General features: G+C 32.1%; 2 protein-coding genes across 3 annotated transcripts in view; one reads left to right on the plus strand and one right to left on the minus strand.

The window, feature by feature from the left end:
* LOC128167287 (ciliogenesis and planar polarity effector 1-like) overlaps window positions 1-5,196 on the minus strand; it is a 44,121-nt gene extending 38,925 nt beyond the window's left edge. For both annotated transcript variants that reach the window (XM_052832907.1, XM_052832906.1), the window contains exons 1-4: window positions 5,116-5,196; window positions 4,766-4,894; window positions 3,413-3,554; window positions 573-692 (exon numbers count right to left, since the gene is read on the minus strand). In XM_052832907.1, the coding sequence (XP_052688867.1) occupies window positions 573-692; window positions 3,413-3,554; window positions 4,766-4,846 (343 nt within the window). In that variant the 5' untranslated portion in view covers window positions 4,847-4,894; window positions 5,116-5,196. The remainder of the gene's footprint in view (window positions 1-572; window positions 693-3,412; window positions 3,555-4,765; window positions 4,895-5,115) is intronic.
* A 4,090-nt stretch (window positions 5,197-9,286) lies between these two features.
* On the plus strand, window positions 9,287-12,769 carry LOC128167494 (teratocarcinoma-derived growth factor 1-like). The gene is made up of 5 exons (XM_052833250.1): window positions 9,287-9,379; window positions 9,860-9,900; window positions 11,696-11,768; window positions 12,010-12,158; window positions 12,337-12,769. The coding sequence occupies exons 1-5, from the start codon at window positions 9,357-9,359 to the stop codon at window positions 12,579-12,581; spliced, it is 531 nt and encodes a 176-aa protein (XP_052689210.1). The 5' UTR covers window positions 9,287-9,356; the 3' UTR covers window positions 12,582-12,769.
* The last annotated feature ends 2,657 nt before the right edge of the window (window positions 12,770-15,426 follow it).

The raw sequence follows: 15,426 nt of genomic DNA on the forward strand, positions 1-15,426 counted from the left end.
GAGCAGTTTCCCATATACCTAGCAGAAACATTCCTTACATGCCTTTTAATGTATCAACGTTGACCCCAAAAAATAAAATTTCAAACATCTTTCCTTCAAAACTAATAAGGAAGGTTAAAGGGCAGACAGGGCTAAAACAATATCCCACCACCCTCAATCTTTGATCTCAGGAGCATAAAAAGATGGGCAGTGGACAGCACTTGTGTTTTGATAGTACTTTATATTTCAGTGGGATTGAGAACTTGGCGTGTTTCCAATTGTGATAAACAATCAAGAAGAGAAAATAAATGCTGTAAATGGTTGATCTGTAAGCAATACCTGTTCAGATACATGTAAATGATTCCACAATAATTTATGCTCATTAAAACAATCTTTTTGTCAAGTCTTGTTCTTAATTTTGTATTTAAATCAATATTGAAAAGACAAGCCTGTATGTTTTGAAACAATTGAGGTAAGAGTTTGAAAAAAAAAAGGTGCTATTATAAATCAACTTGCACAAATCATGGACCCTCAATACCACATTTAGTCCATGCAAGGTATAAAATTATCCTTTTGGATTTTCAATTTCTTACCTGTTCTTAAACTCTCCAACGCAACTACTCCCTCTAGTCCAGGAATGGTCTTTAATATATCTTTATCTTTGAACCAAACAAACAGTTCAGCATTGCTCTGAATTCCAATCAAATAGTGACCTAGATAGAAAAAAAAATATTTTTCTTAAAAAAGAAACTGAATACAATAACAACAGTAACTTTTAAGAATCTGAAATCAAGTCATGCTCTAAGCAATACATCGTAGTCTTAGTTTCTAAGGCATTGTGTATCAGAATTTCAATATATGTACAGATATTATCTATTTGGATTTGCACATAAACCTGAAAACAGTTCAATTGTGAACAGAGTAGATGCTTGCAAGCTCTCATGAACATTTCTGTAAAGGGTATAGGGAATTTTGACAAATGCTCATGAGTGCTCGTTTTGTTGAACATTCCTCTGATAAATCTATAGTAACTTAAGGTTCAAAGCTTTTCGGAACCCTAGTCTTGGTTTATATTAATTTTACTGTTGGCATTATGTAAAGATTTTCTCCTCTTAGGCGGATTAAAGCGATGTTTTAATGTTTTAAAATCAACAATTTCTTCTTTATTTGACATATTTTCTCTTATGCATTTAGTCCAGTACCAGTAATTGATGTCTTTTTGTGGCCTGATTGTCACCTTTCAAGTAATTATTTTAAGTTATGATGTCTAAATTTTTACCTCTGTAAAAAAATTTTGGCTTAATTTTATGGCAAAATATCACAAGTCTTAAAAAATTAAGATCGAAATCATACAATTATACATTATAAATGGGTGTATTTTCAACAGTATTGATAACAAAAAGAGTACTATTCATCCTTAACGATGCCAGCTAGATCTTCTCTCAGTTTGGCAATGATTACTTAGTTTTAAATATCTGGACATTTTTTTGCTTTTATGTTGTGAAATGACATAATTATTTTATATTTTTTATCTTACACAATGACACAATCAAGTAAACATCAAACTTTGGCTCAGTGGTATCACAGAGAACAACACCGCATGATTTAATTGTGAAGAAAGTTGGTTTAATTGTCCCACTAATTCACTCACATTTACCCGTAAAGTTTAACACAAATCTGCACTTTTTTATATTTTAAATTTCCAGTTCAACATGCTTATACTTTATAAAATGTATACAATCACAGTGCAACTCTCATACAGTATCCACAATGTTGTGAGAGGTCTACATACATGTAGTTCAATTTTTACAAACTGATATATTACATTACAGGATAAATCATCAAAGAACTATATGCGATAAGGTCTAATTTCTGTCCCTGTGTTTTATAAATTTGAAAACAAGAGCCCCATGGACCACATCGCTCACCTGAACAAAAGTTCCTTGTAAATTCTATTTCATAGCATATGCTATTTCTATTTTAAACTTTCAACCCCTTTCTGGGGCCACAGTATTGGTCCGGGAGTTGGCTTTAACAAATTAGAATCTAGACTATTTGAGAATGTTTGCGTAGTAATTTCAAAAGTGGTAGCAATGTAGTTCTTTTTAAACATTTCCCCAATAAACTTCTATGTTAAACTTTGAACCCCACCTGGGGCCCCAGTTTTGGTCCGGGGGTCACAATTTTTACAATTTAGAATCTTCACTATGTATACAAGCTTTGTGTAAATATTGGCATTTCTGAAGCAGCGGTTCTTGAGAAGAAGATTTTTATACATTTTTCCTATGCATTTCTATGTTAAACTTTCAACCCCTTTCTGGGGCCACAGTTTTGGTCCGGGGGTCACAATTTTTACAATTTAGAATCTTCACTATGTATACAAGCTTTTGTGTAAATATTGGCATTTCTGATGCAGCGGTTCTTGAGAAGAAGATTTTTAAACATTTTTCCTATGCATTTCTATGTTAAACTTCGAACCTCACCTGGGGCCCCAGTTTTGGTCCGGAGGTCACGGTTTATATAATTTAGAATCTTCACTATATATTCAAGCTTTTTTGTAAATATTGGCATTTCTGGTGCAGTGGCCGGTTCTTGAGAAGAAGATTTTTAAAGACACACACCCAATACTCACTGTTTCACATTTATCACCCTTTAAAAAAGGGTTTAGCCGGTTTAGCCCTCTATTCTAAAAATTTGGAACCCCCTTCCTATAAGGATGCTTTGTACCAAGTTTAGTTAAAATTGGCCTAGTGGTTTTTTAAGAAGAAGTCAAAAATGTGCAAAGTTTACAGACAGACAGATGGACAATGGGTGATCAGAAAAGCTCACTTGAACCTTTGGTTCAGGTGAGCTGAAAACATCATATCAAGAAGATATTTTGATAAAACGTAAAACTTAATATGCTGGTTAAAAAAATCTAAAAGTTTTACAACACCGATCATTCCTCATGCTCCTATGACATCATATATATGGGCCATATTTGCCACATTTTTACAAAAGAATGAAAATTTTGTAATTTTTTCTTCATAATCAAGTATGGAGGTATAGAGCGCAACGATGCTCCAAAACCAGTTTTACATATATTATTGTTCATATTATTTTGCATGTCATATCAAAAAATGATGTTATAGCAAGCATGCCCTCGATGTTTCCTTTTCATAAAACTGATAGGAAATGCCCCATATTTGGCTAAAATACATACTTTTTGTGAAATTAGCTCATTTAGTCATTATTAACACATCATATTTCTATTATGACTTTGATTAGACAATTTATCTTTATAAACCTGAACTAGATATGTGTTAACCTATCTTTTAGCAAATTTCTAAAGCTCTGTTCATAACTTTAAATTTTGGGGCATAAAAACACTTTATTCCGCACATATAGTTCTTTCATTCCTGGGAAATTTTCAAATGTTCACTAGCATACATACCATTTTTTGTGCTTTGAACTTGCAGAGTATGCAGTATTAAAGGAGATAATTTGGCAACTCTCTTCTTGGTTTTTCCAGATGGAACGTACAAAACACTGATTCGATGATTTTCTTCATCCAAAAGAAGAAGACTTTCATACTCCTACAAAATATTTTAAACATCCTCGTTACAAGAAATAAAACTCTATGAAAGTTTCAACAGAAAAAGTATTCATATGGCATATTAAGTGAATTGGCATTCAAGACAGGTATATTTTTTGAGGAAAGTTACATTTGTGTCAGTTCTCATGTATTAGACAAGTGGCCAATCTCAGGTCTGATATCAAAATTAGAGTGTGATATTATATACATATCAGGGCTCAAAGTAGACTTTTGGACAAAGTCGCCAAATGGCAACCTACTTTGAATTTAACTCGCCATTTTCAAATTCAGGTCGCCAGAAGTAAAACTTTATAAAGCATTAAGATATTTGCATATTTTCTCTCATTAAAAATACTGTAAAAAATAATGAAAGAAGTGCATTGTTGAAAAGGTTTTTATCTGCTGTTTCACGTCTGCCCCCCCCCCAAAAAAAATTCCCATCCATCCAATGAAAAATGACACATCATACTCATTATTACAATATTTTCTGGGACTAGAAGTTTTCTTTTACATTGATTCTTGGGAGACAAGTCTACTAAATCTCCAAAACTGTACATTGTTTTGAGTCGATACATACATGTAAAATGAATAACTCGTACGAAGTTCTTTCACATTGGCGTAACAAAATAAGTTTACCTTCTCGTTATGTTAAAGTCTCGTAAACATTATCAAACATATTTAGGTTTGCATATAAAACTTTCTTGGACGAAGTCTCTTCTTTGTATATATTAATATAGGACTGAAACATGCAGCATTGTTTAAAAAGTCCACCATTTTGTTCATTTTGAAAGATTTTTTAACCCGCTGTAACATTTTTGAAAATGAACCAGACGGATATTTTTGGTCGTCATATGGTGACTGGATTTTAATTAAAGTCGCAAAACCTGAATTTAAGTCACATATGCAACCTACTTAGCTGCAACTTTGAGCCCTGGGATTCTGACATGAATATTTTTATATAAAATTAGTGGACAATTATTCACCACACCACTTAAAGTTTTCTTGTTGTTGACCTTTTCGTCTTATTACCATTTCATTCAATATTTTCTCCAAATTACAAATGTAAGTGTGAATTTTTAAAGGTTATAACTGATATCAATGTAATACTGAGCCAAAACATGTGATGTGAGACAGTGTCCTGTAATATTCCAAATGTTAAATACATAGTGTTGTCATTTTGACATGCCCTTTAATAAATTTTGACTGACTCACCTCACCAACCCATATAATCCTTGGCCATGGCTTTTTTCTTTTTATGCTCGCTGATGCCAACACATCCGTTGTCAACTTCATGTTTGTTTCAAAGATCTACATTTCAAGGTGTTAAACTTTCAAAGTGACCTAAAAAAAATAAAGAGACTCTGTTGTGTGAGTTTTCCAATTATTTAACCGAATCCATCTTTCTGCTTGGATTTTAATGAAAGTGTCACTGACCATGTTGAACTGTTGAACAGTTAAAGGCTTGTTTACATTACAAATTGCTTTTGCCTATGTCGTCGTAATTGCATGCATTTAGGTAGATGTTAAATCAATGAACTCATAGTAACCCCACTTTTACATACATATCTAAGCAAGTGCATTAAAACATAAATCCATCGTCTTCTTGTTGATACTTGTTTCAAACCACCGCCATAATAGAATTTCTGAACCACGAGCCCGATCCTAATGTATACGAACTACCCTTTTATGAATAATCATTACATTTTTACACTAGATCAGATAAAATCTTGATTTGTCAATGTGTGCGCGTGTGTGTATGTGCTGAGGTGGGTGGGTGTCCTCGGCTAGCCATTTGAGGGGTGTAAATTGTGGATTTTATACTGATAAGATACAACTTTTCCAACATTCACATTTACTATTTACATTAAGAGAGAGAGAGAGAGAGAGAGTGAGTTAGTTGCTGTGTACCTGTCATAGAGTCCTTCACATTCATCTTGAGACGCAAACGTTGTAACTAAAAAAAATAGTGCAAATGCCCTTTGGTTTATTCGTAAAATAAAATTTCACATTTCAAGTTTGTCCATTTAAATCTATTTGATAATTTAATCATGCAAGTTTGCAAAAGCTTATTTCTATAACCATATTCAGTTTTATTATTTTAGCAAACAATACAAGAAAAAATAATATTAATGCCTTATGTTTTGGTGGTATCGAACGCTCAACCTATAAAGCCGAGTTCTATATATGGTTGCAAAAGACCTGGTGCTCTAACCACTGATCAATTTCAATAACAACAAAATATGTTATTTTAACGTCATAAGGGAAAATCCCTGCCAGAATTCACGATCGACTCGTAAAATTTTTCTAACGTTCAATTGCTGGGATATTTTTAATCATATTTTTAATGTATTGTGGGTAATCACTTTAAATTTTGTTGAATAAAATCATTTAAAAACAGTTGTATAAATAAGTAGGATTTTTCATAATGCGTCGTGTTGCTATATTCAGACCCATGTTATGATAAAACCTTTTGCATTTCGAACATTTTTCTTCGAATTTCACGTCCCAAGGAAACCAACGAACGATTTTAATTCGAAATGGTGCAAAATTAATCGATGAAATTTTCATCCTCCCTGTGCAACCAGATTCATGCTGAATCTACATCGTACGCGCCTACTTTCTTCGTTAAATATAGAACTACAAACCATCACCTTCATGTAGAAACTGAAATAATATACCAAGAGAAGTTCGTAAATATAATTAGATTGACGATGAACATCACTGCGTTTTGGAATGTAGTGCTTTACATAAAGCTGTTTAATAATTTAATGAACTATTCCAAATACAAAATTTAGGTATTATAGATTCGCATACTTTACTATGGGGTAATGACAACCTAGATTATAAAACTAATGTTAGAATTTTCACAGCTGTGCAGAACTTTATAATCAATTCTCGCAGATTTAGATAAGTATACTATTTTGTTCTTTACCATTTTTTTTCAATATATGTGTATATACATGTACATATGTACCATGTTTTATGACAATTGCAAATTACTTGTAATTGGGTGAGAACCTAGTAAGTTGCAAGAACTTGTGTTCGAACCCTTTGTATATTATATATACAATAAAATATGTTCAAATCAAACCAGCTGTTTAATAAGTTTTATCCCAGAACCCTAATTCTTTAAGATTTAAATTACTTATGTCATCATCAACCCTCCAACCATTCGAAATATGTGTACAGTAAGTAATTTACTTATTTCAATTATTTGTGCATAATTGTATGTGTAAATATACATAATATGTTATTGACAGTATATTTTTTAATGAAGTACACCCTACCCATCGGACCTATCGTCACTTTTGAACAATAATATATTACAAATTATGTAGGATACGGGGTGGGATATATCAGTCCAGTTGTGCAACTCAATGGAAATAATAAAAAATGAAATGTGATATAATAAATTTTAAAACATAATTAACTATTCATATCCTAGCATTTTAGTAGGTATATATTGTATAAATATTTTAACGCCTGGCGTTGATAATAAACAATTCTGAATACATTTATAGTAAAATATTTATAGTAAAAAAATCGGTTCTCCTATGTAAACACTGTGGTGTATAATCCTACTTTTTATATCTTGCTGTACCTCAATTATCATGTTAAAGTCTTATTACAACAACGATTTTCAGTGAAACCATTTTTGACACTGAATATACATTCATTCATTATTTATTTATTATAGTGACATGTGTTACATCTTTTACAACTGAGTAGTATACAATTACATAAATCAAACACCCGGCCCATTGGACATATAAGTCACTGTAAACACTAAATAATAATTTTTAATACATGCGCGAGAATTTACTTTGTCTTAATTTAAATGCAGAATGTATAAATGTATATGAAAGAGAGGACAATATCCAATCTTCTGATCAGCGACAATCTCCGAATGGAATGTCATGCCGGGAAAATAAGCTCCGCCCATTTGTATTTGAGTGACAATATATTTTCATCACCTTAGTTGTAATGTAATATTTTTACAGTGTTAATGTACAAAGTTACCCATTGAGTTGAACATATTTTATTGACTAATGCCAAAAGGATTGGACACAAGTTCCAAAAACTTAGAATGTCCTTTCCTTGTACATAATATATTACAGTGCCATACAATGCCAGTTAACATTGATAACAGTTATAGAACATGTAATGAAATACAAATAAATCATTAGTTTTAAATCTATAATTAGAATTAGGATGGATAAGAAAGTTATGCAAATAATTTAAAAACTTAGATAAATCTACCACACTTTTGTATAAATGTATGAACTTCTTTAAATATTTTTATGTTTTCATCATAAGATAAAGTTTTGTCACCCCAAAGTAACAAATGTACATCAATTATATCCAAAAAGTTCAGTGATAAAAGATTATACATAAATGATTGTCTGAATAATGAATATTTTTTACAAACGAAGAACAAGTGATGTGCATCTTCTAAACTTCCACATGAACACATTGGGTTGGCTATTATGTTACACCGATAAAGATCACAATTGAGAACACAATTATGCCTTAATTTCGTATGAATGATATTTAAGAATCTTTTACCAAAAGAAAAATACTTAGGAGGTTTTGTATAATTGCTCTGTAGTGATTTCTTAAAAATATTTAACGAAGTAGCTTCCTTGGTATTATTATTCAGACTATTACCCATTTAACCATTACCCATTGCTGTTAGGCAAACGTTTGTGGAAAAGACTTGTAATAGTTTAATTCATTCGATGCTAAAAAAAAGTCTTCATTTTTTTCACACAAAATTTTTATTACTAGCTAGCACTTTTTTTAAACTGACTCATGTGCTCATGTTTATATTATGCAGATTTTGATTTTTTTAAATATATTTTATTGAATAAATTCAATAGGATTGGGACAACAGGAATACCCTATTTATATCCTCTCCTTGTATAATAGGCCAAGTTACATAAAAAAAGTATATGGTAATGTATAATATGCATATCTAGCTATTATTCGTGTATTTGATAAATAGTATTAATATATTATTTATGTAGATCCGTAACAGTTTATGACTAATGTTAATACAATGTATAATATATCATAATATTCAGATCTAGTCATACACATGTAATTGATAAGTGATTTACGTTTTATTTGTGATTTAAATATATATATAGATCTATGAACCATGCTAATATACAACAAAACGTAATAAACATCTTAAGATGTAAAAAGCAATAAAAAAGAAAGAAATATACGGCAGTTTAATTCAAATATAATGGACTATCTTGACTATAGACAATGAAACAGAAATAAATTAAATGTTAAAAAGATGTACTTATTACTTACAGCTGCGGAGTACGGAACGCGTGTCCTCTCAGATTAAAAAAAAAACATATAAATATGGATAGCATCCATTATAAAACATTTGCTCTGTATGTCGTTATCTGACGGGAGTGGGGTAGGTAACGAATGAAAAAAAGATTATTATTATTGATCATACTTATTGTAATTTTGGTTTTTAGCTGGTTAAGGATTAAACTTTACTGATCGTCGTAAGCGCAATTAACGATATAATGAGGAGGGAGTTATAATACCAATATAATTTTGACTGAGTTTCATAAACTGTTAAAATGCCACAACGAAGGGGTGGGTGTATTTAGTGGTCGTCAACCTTTTATAAGTCATTGTAATTAGGAGTACTTTGTTACTTGCCGCTGAGTGTCAACACATTGTAAAAACATGCTTAAAAGGGGCGGGGCTTAAGATTAAAGGTTTTAACTCTTACAAGGAGGCCGATGTTACATACATTCTAAGAAAGCTGAAGAAGATGGATACTCTTTGCCTGATAGTGTAAGTGATTCTTATTTTCATATTTTGTTTTTAATTTGTACTTAGGAAACAAAGACACAGTAGAAAAAAAATGTAACTATACATAAATGATAATTATGATCATGATTTCAATATTGATACAATGTTGATTAACGAGAATATAGGAAGTCTGATTGTACATGTACTACCTGGTTCTGTTGTAAACTCTCTGTCCCTATCTCTAGATTTTTTAAATGTCTATAGAAATTTGATTCTAACTGAGATCTTTATAATGATCTTTTTGAAAATTATTATATGTAATGAACTTCCAAGTGTTTATTCTAATGTCATTATTTATGCACGACAAAATTGGATAGACTGGATGAACACTACATTTCTGAAACCAGTACTGTCAGTCGTAATGGAAAAGAAGATGTTTTTATTATATCATTGAAAATCTTATAATTCTTAGATATAAAAAAATATTTCAAATATTGAAAACAGTTGTTTTTCCTCTTGCAGGATATTAACACTGAACAGTATCTACGATGTCTTGAGTTTAAGTAAGTATTTCATCTCTCTCTCTCTCTCTCTCTCTCTCTCTCTCTCTCTCTCTCTCTCTCTCTCTCTCCTTGAAGCCCTATAAAAAGTGTATAGTTTTGTTAATTAGTTAATAACATTAGCACCCCCAGGGAGTCCGTTGAACTGTACACGTCCAGTCATTATCACCCAAATACCTTTTCACAGTTTGTATACTCCCTCTTTATTTCAAAACCCGTGTTTTTTCTGCAAGTGGATTTTCTTGTATCTCAAAATAAAGACTTAAGTAATTCAAACACTCAAAATCCTTTGTCTTTTTTATCCTTTATAGACCCATTAACAGCTTTATCAATTGATTCTTATTCCGCAAATAAATCCTGTTTAAGCCCCTCAAATATGACTTCAGAGATATTTCAGTTTCTATAAAAACTCGCTGCTACCAAATTCGTCAAACTGAGAGATTATCACAGGCAATAACGCGGCCAGGTAGCCAGGAAATGGTGGTGGTCAGTGAGGGTAACATTTCTTTTTGTCCTGCGCGGAGGGAGCGATAAAAATTGACAAACAAAATAGACACTATCTTCATTAACAAAGAAACCAACAAACAAATGATAACGTTCTTCGCAAATTAAGCAATTCGCGTGTCTGCCCTCCATCCTATTTATGATGTTTTTATCTGCTCATCTACAAAATTCGCGAAAGGTATTCCATACTGACTAAACCAGAAAACATAAAAAAACCTATCGATTGACTGGAGTTGGGGTGGGACTGTTTCTATTCCATGTGTTTAAAATCAATCCAATGTATTTAATTTATTCGTAGAATTTTTTTTTGCCGAAAAAAATGTATTTACGAATTTGTATAAAATATTCCATTGAGAGGTTAATTATGATGTAAGAATGGCTATTTAGGAGAGGATAAAGATAAAAAAAAAAAAAAGAGATAAACAACTTTGACTGTTCTCCGTAGAATGTACAGTACTTTGATAGGGTGAAAATGGGTCATTTTTTCTTTAAAAGATTTAGACAATTGAAATAACAAAGTAAATAACAATTTCCGTGCAACCTTCCAATCAAACACTTCACCCCTCCACTGGCCAAACCTCTGTCACTTTGTTATCCATGTGGGTTTATATGAACTTAGATAGAGAAATGAAAATTTAAAAATCAACAGAAAGATCATTTTGTTTGAAGAAAAAACCATTGAATAAGATAAACCTTGTTTACCTATTCTTTTGTGAAACTTCCAAATTTCACGCTTTATCTAAAATAAAACTAAAAAGTGAACATCTCAAGTTTAGAAAAAAAAAACACAATTATATTCCAATCGATGAATCGGAAACTAGTCTTGAATTAAAAAAGGGTTTAAAGAATCAAGGTAAAAATTAAGATAGAATAATGGTACAACATAAAATGGACGAATAAAGATTGAGGAAATAAAGAGAAAAACTGTTTACTGTGTGATTAACATTATACCTAACTAGCCATTTGTTTTCAATTCTCACTTTCAGCGCACACAGTTACGTTCAATTGAACAGCGAACGTCAGCTTAGAGGCAATAAAAGCGTTTGGTGTGACGCTCAAAAATTGTTTAGAAAAACTTATGATAACAATTGAGTGATGATGAGAAACATTTCATATGATATTTCCTGTGGTTAAGCTCTGTCCGAGTCTCGGTTAACAAAGCTTATACCGGTATATCCTTTCCCCAACCGTTAAAGTTTGTTCCTTACTTTATGTATATTGAGGATATCGGTTAAGGCCATGTCCACTAGCAAGTTTTAGCGTCTGTTTATTTTAGTTTCCTTTTTTTCCACAGACACACCCAAAGCAGTGTCATGTTGCAAGAATGGTGGCATATGCGTCCTTGGAAGCTTTTGTAAATGCCCAGAGTAAGTGATTCTTGTACATTTCTTATTTTGGTGAAAAATAACAGTTGCAGAATTTGAAGGGAGTTGCTGCCAATACTTTTCTTGTTTTGATTTTAAAATGAAATTTTAATAATCCTATACAAGAAATCGACAACTGTGGGGTTAGTCAACTTGGATCGTTCTAATATTTGAATACTTACATTTTATTGTTTAATTATCATCTACACACACGTTAAAAACCCTGGTTTGGTTTTTTTTAAAGGTTTTTCATCGGGAGATACTGCCAGTATCATATGGAGTACAAGGCCTGTAGACACGTTCCACATGGGTACTGGATACGCTCTGATTGCGATAAATGCCGTTGTTTTAATGGCAGAATCTTTTGCATCCCAAAATATTACTTCGGTTGTGGTAAGTTTGAAATCTTTGTTTTTACTATCATGAATAGATATGAAAAGTGCACTCATTTAAAAAGAAAATAATTTATGCATACCAACGTACTTTAAATTAACGACCATTTTGTTGAATAAAATAACCCACTTAAATAAAATATAGTCTTTCAAACCCAACTTTTCTTTTTAATTTGTAGATGATGATGACGAACCGCTTGATTCGACCAGAACCGTCGATCCTTTTCGTGGAAAAACTATCACTTTATTTTCCAAAGACCCGGATGTTCACCATTCTCTAATCCCGGATACAGATGTCGCTCCAACCGCCGCAGAGAATTATGACGATGAGTATTATTATAGTGACAATATGGCGGCCAGCGCTGCTCGTGCCGTCTTTCCGTTATTCATCTATGCTTTGATGCTACCCCTGGTTATTTTATGACGTATGCCATGAAGAGACAACATCTCGACATATCTTTGGTGCATCGAATGTTTCAATCTGTCTGTGTTGTGACTGTGCTTCCATTTAATATTGACTAGATAATCGTTCTATTGCTCACAATGGATTTGTTTGTTGTAAAAGTTGTTTTTAATTATGCCTTATTTATTGAATACACATATATATAATCATATCTTTTTATTTATTTGTAATTATAAGGAATATAGTTATTAAAGAAATGACCATAGGTGACGTCAAGCTCAAAACCTGCCATGTTTTTAAATGAAACAATTATTGTAAAATATTTCAGTCAGGTATCGACATCACCAATGGTCCAATGTCAGATCCCGTGTATGATAAATCTGGCAGTGTTAACAACAAATGGACATCAGAGAACCTATAAAAAACTCCAGCAAAACAACAACCGCTGTGTAAAACAAAATCTACATTTCTTATGTCTCATAAAAAAGAACAAATTCCGAAGCGCATTTATTACAGAAAATTTCCATCTTGTTCACACTCAAGTAGATTTAGTTTTGTTGTAGCATTATAAGCCAACGAACAGTCTCGCCAACGCTTACTAACAGTGAGCCAACCCAAAATAGTATATTTTAATTGTTCTTAATCATTAAAGAAAAAGCGAAACCCTTACGGTTTTAAGGGTATGAAAAGAAAGACCGTGATATGAAAACATGTACATATAGTTGTTTACACTAACAGTGAGCCAACCCAAAATAGTATATTTTAATTGTTCTTAATCATTAAAGAAAAAGCGAAACCCTTGCGGTTTTAAGGGTATGAAAAGAAAGACCGTGATATGAAAACATGTACATATAGTTGTTTACACTAACAGTGAGCCAACCCAAAATAGTATATTTTAATTGTTCTTAATCATTAAAGAAAAAGCGAAACCCTTGCGGTTTTAAGGGTATGAAAAGAAAGACCGTGATATGAAAACATGTACATATAGTTGTTTACACTAACAGTGAGCCAACCCAAAATAGTATATTTTAATTGTTCTTAATCATTAAAGAAAAAGCGAAACCCTTGCGGTTTTAAGGGTATGAAAAGAAAGACCGTGATATGAAAACATGTATATATAGTTGTTTACAGAGGCTGAAAACAAATAAACAAAAATTAGCGAGTTGGTTACCAATGTATTTTAAAGTATAATAGGTAAGCGTTTGCGAGACTATTTGTCGGTTTCGGACGATTGTATGTAACAGGGCGAAGGAAATTACATATTAACATACATGAAACACATGCTTACCGAGCTAAATACCGAAGTATTCACTTGCAAGCGTAACGTGCGTTCATATGTTTTATCACTTCCCTTCATTTTAGTGCCTATGCCAGGATTATTTGCGATGTCAAACACATAAAGTAATTCTACCTTTCAAATGACAAACGAGATATATATGTAACTGAAATATCTACTAACAACTGTATCCTTTGCAGGTTTTTGAGTTAAGAAGTTTCATATTGTCTTAAAAATTTGTATTGAGATCCGCGGTGTATTTTCCCTTAAAACTAACATTTTTTTCTGAGACATCGCATTGATTTTTTCCCTCAAAGTACAATGATCTCATACCTCTTGGCTTTTCTTCTCCTGCTGTACACAGAGTTATAGATTCAATTATAGATATAGTTACGTAACATTACGTTGACCCTCTTTCCCTTTATGGAAACAGAATTCGCCAACGACAAGCACTAAATATGTATAAATGCATAGAAATACACAACCCGCGCTAACTAGCGGGTTATGTAAAAAAAAATCTGCAGTGATCGTTACCTTCATAACTCGAATGAATCATCAAAGAAAGCATTTTATTGTTTATATTTAGATATTACATTTTCACTCATTAATAAACTGAGTATAAAAAGTAAGTAAAATTCACTAAATTACTGTTAATGTACATAAATAAGTTAGCTAAAAGAAACAGCCAAACCATCTCCTCTAGGACTTTGAGTCTGGCATCATCATGATTATTTCGTGAAGTCCGTGATTTTTGTTAGGTCGCTGTAGGTTTCGACCAATCGATAAACAGAGCGGCCGATTTCACTCATGTCAGTTTCAGCCGCTGTAGATTTCGACCAATCGATAAACGGGGCGTGTAAACTTCTGTCTGGCTGTTTCTGTAGAGCTATGAATTAACTATAAATATAAGAAAAATAATGCGATGATTCTGAGATAGATAAAAATACAAACAGTAGATCAAAAATGCTTTATTTGATATTTCATGTAAGCTTTGAAAGTAGCAAGCACTATACAAACAAAATTTACTTAATAACCTAACGCGGTTTAGTAGTATCTGTAATGTTTCATACCTGCATGAATTACCAAAAAAATTATCGTTTAAATAAAATACTTTTTCAAATCTATGTTTTGATCAATGCTTTTTCTCATTTTTAAAGCGCTAAGCATAGCTCAGCGCTTTATTGTCGTTAGACTTCTACTTCCGGTGCAACGAATAACTGCCCCCTATGAGCAGAAGTTTACATCATTTAAACTGGTTTGTTAACCAGTTTCAGGAGTTTGTGCACATAACTGCTCGGGCTAGTATGGGCTATTGTGAATTTAATGTACGTGGCTTACATACGTCATTGCAGGGTCTGCCACGCAGTGATGAGGAAATATATCGCGTATACAGAAGCTAAAATGTTGTAAACATATATTTTTTATACACAAACAGAAGCTGTGTTAGCGCTTTTCAGTACTATCAGTACTTTGATTTCTAAATACGCTAAATGATGCGGTAAATTTATTTCAGTCTTCCTGTGTAGCTTCATAAGTATGAATGTTTTTACTTTTAATGAACATGTATTTACATAATTAATCTTTAAATGT

Source organism: Crassostrea angulata, chromosome 10 (assembly GCF_025612915.1).
Source record: "Crassostrea angulata isolate pt1a10 chromosome 10, ASM2561291v2, whole genome shotgun sequence".
NCBI lineage: Eukaryota > Metazoa > Mollusca > Bivalvia > Ostreida > Ostreidae > Magallana > Magallana angulata.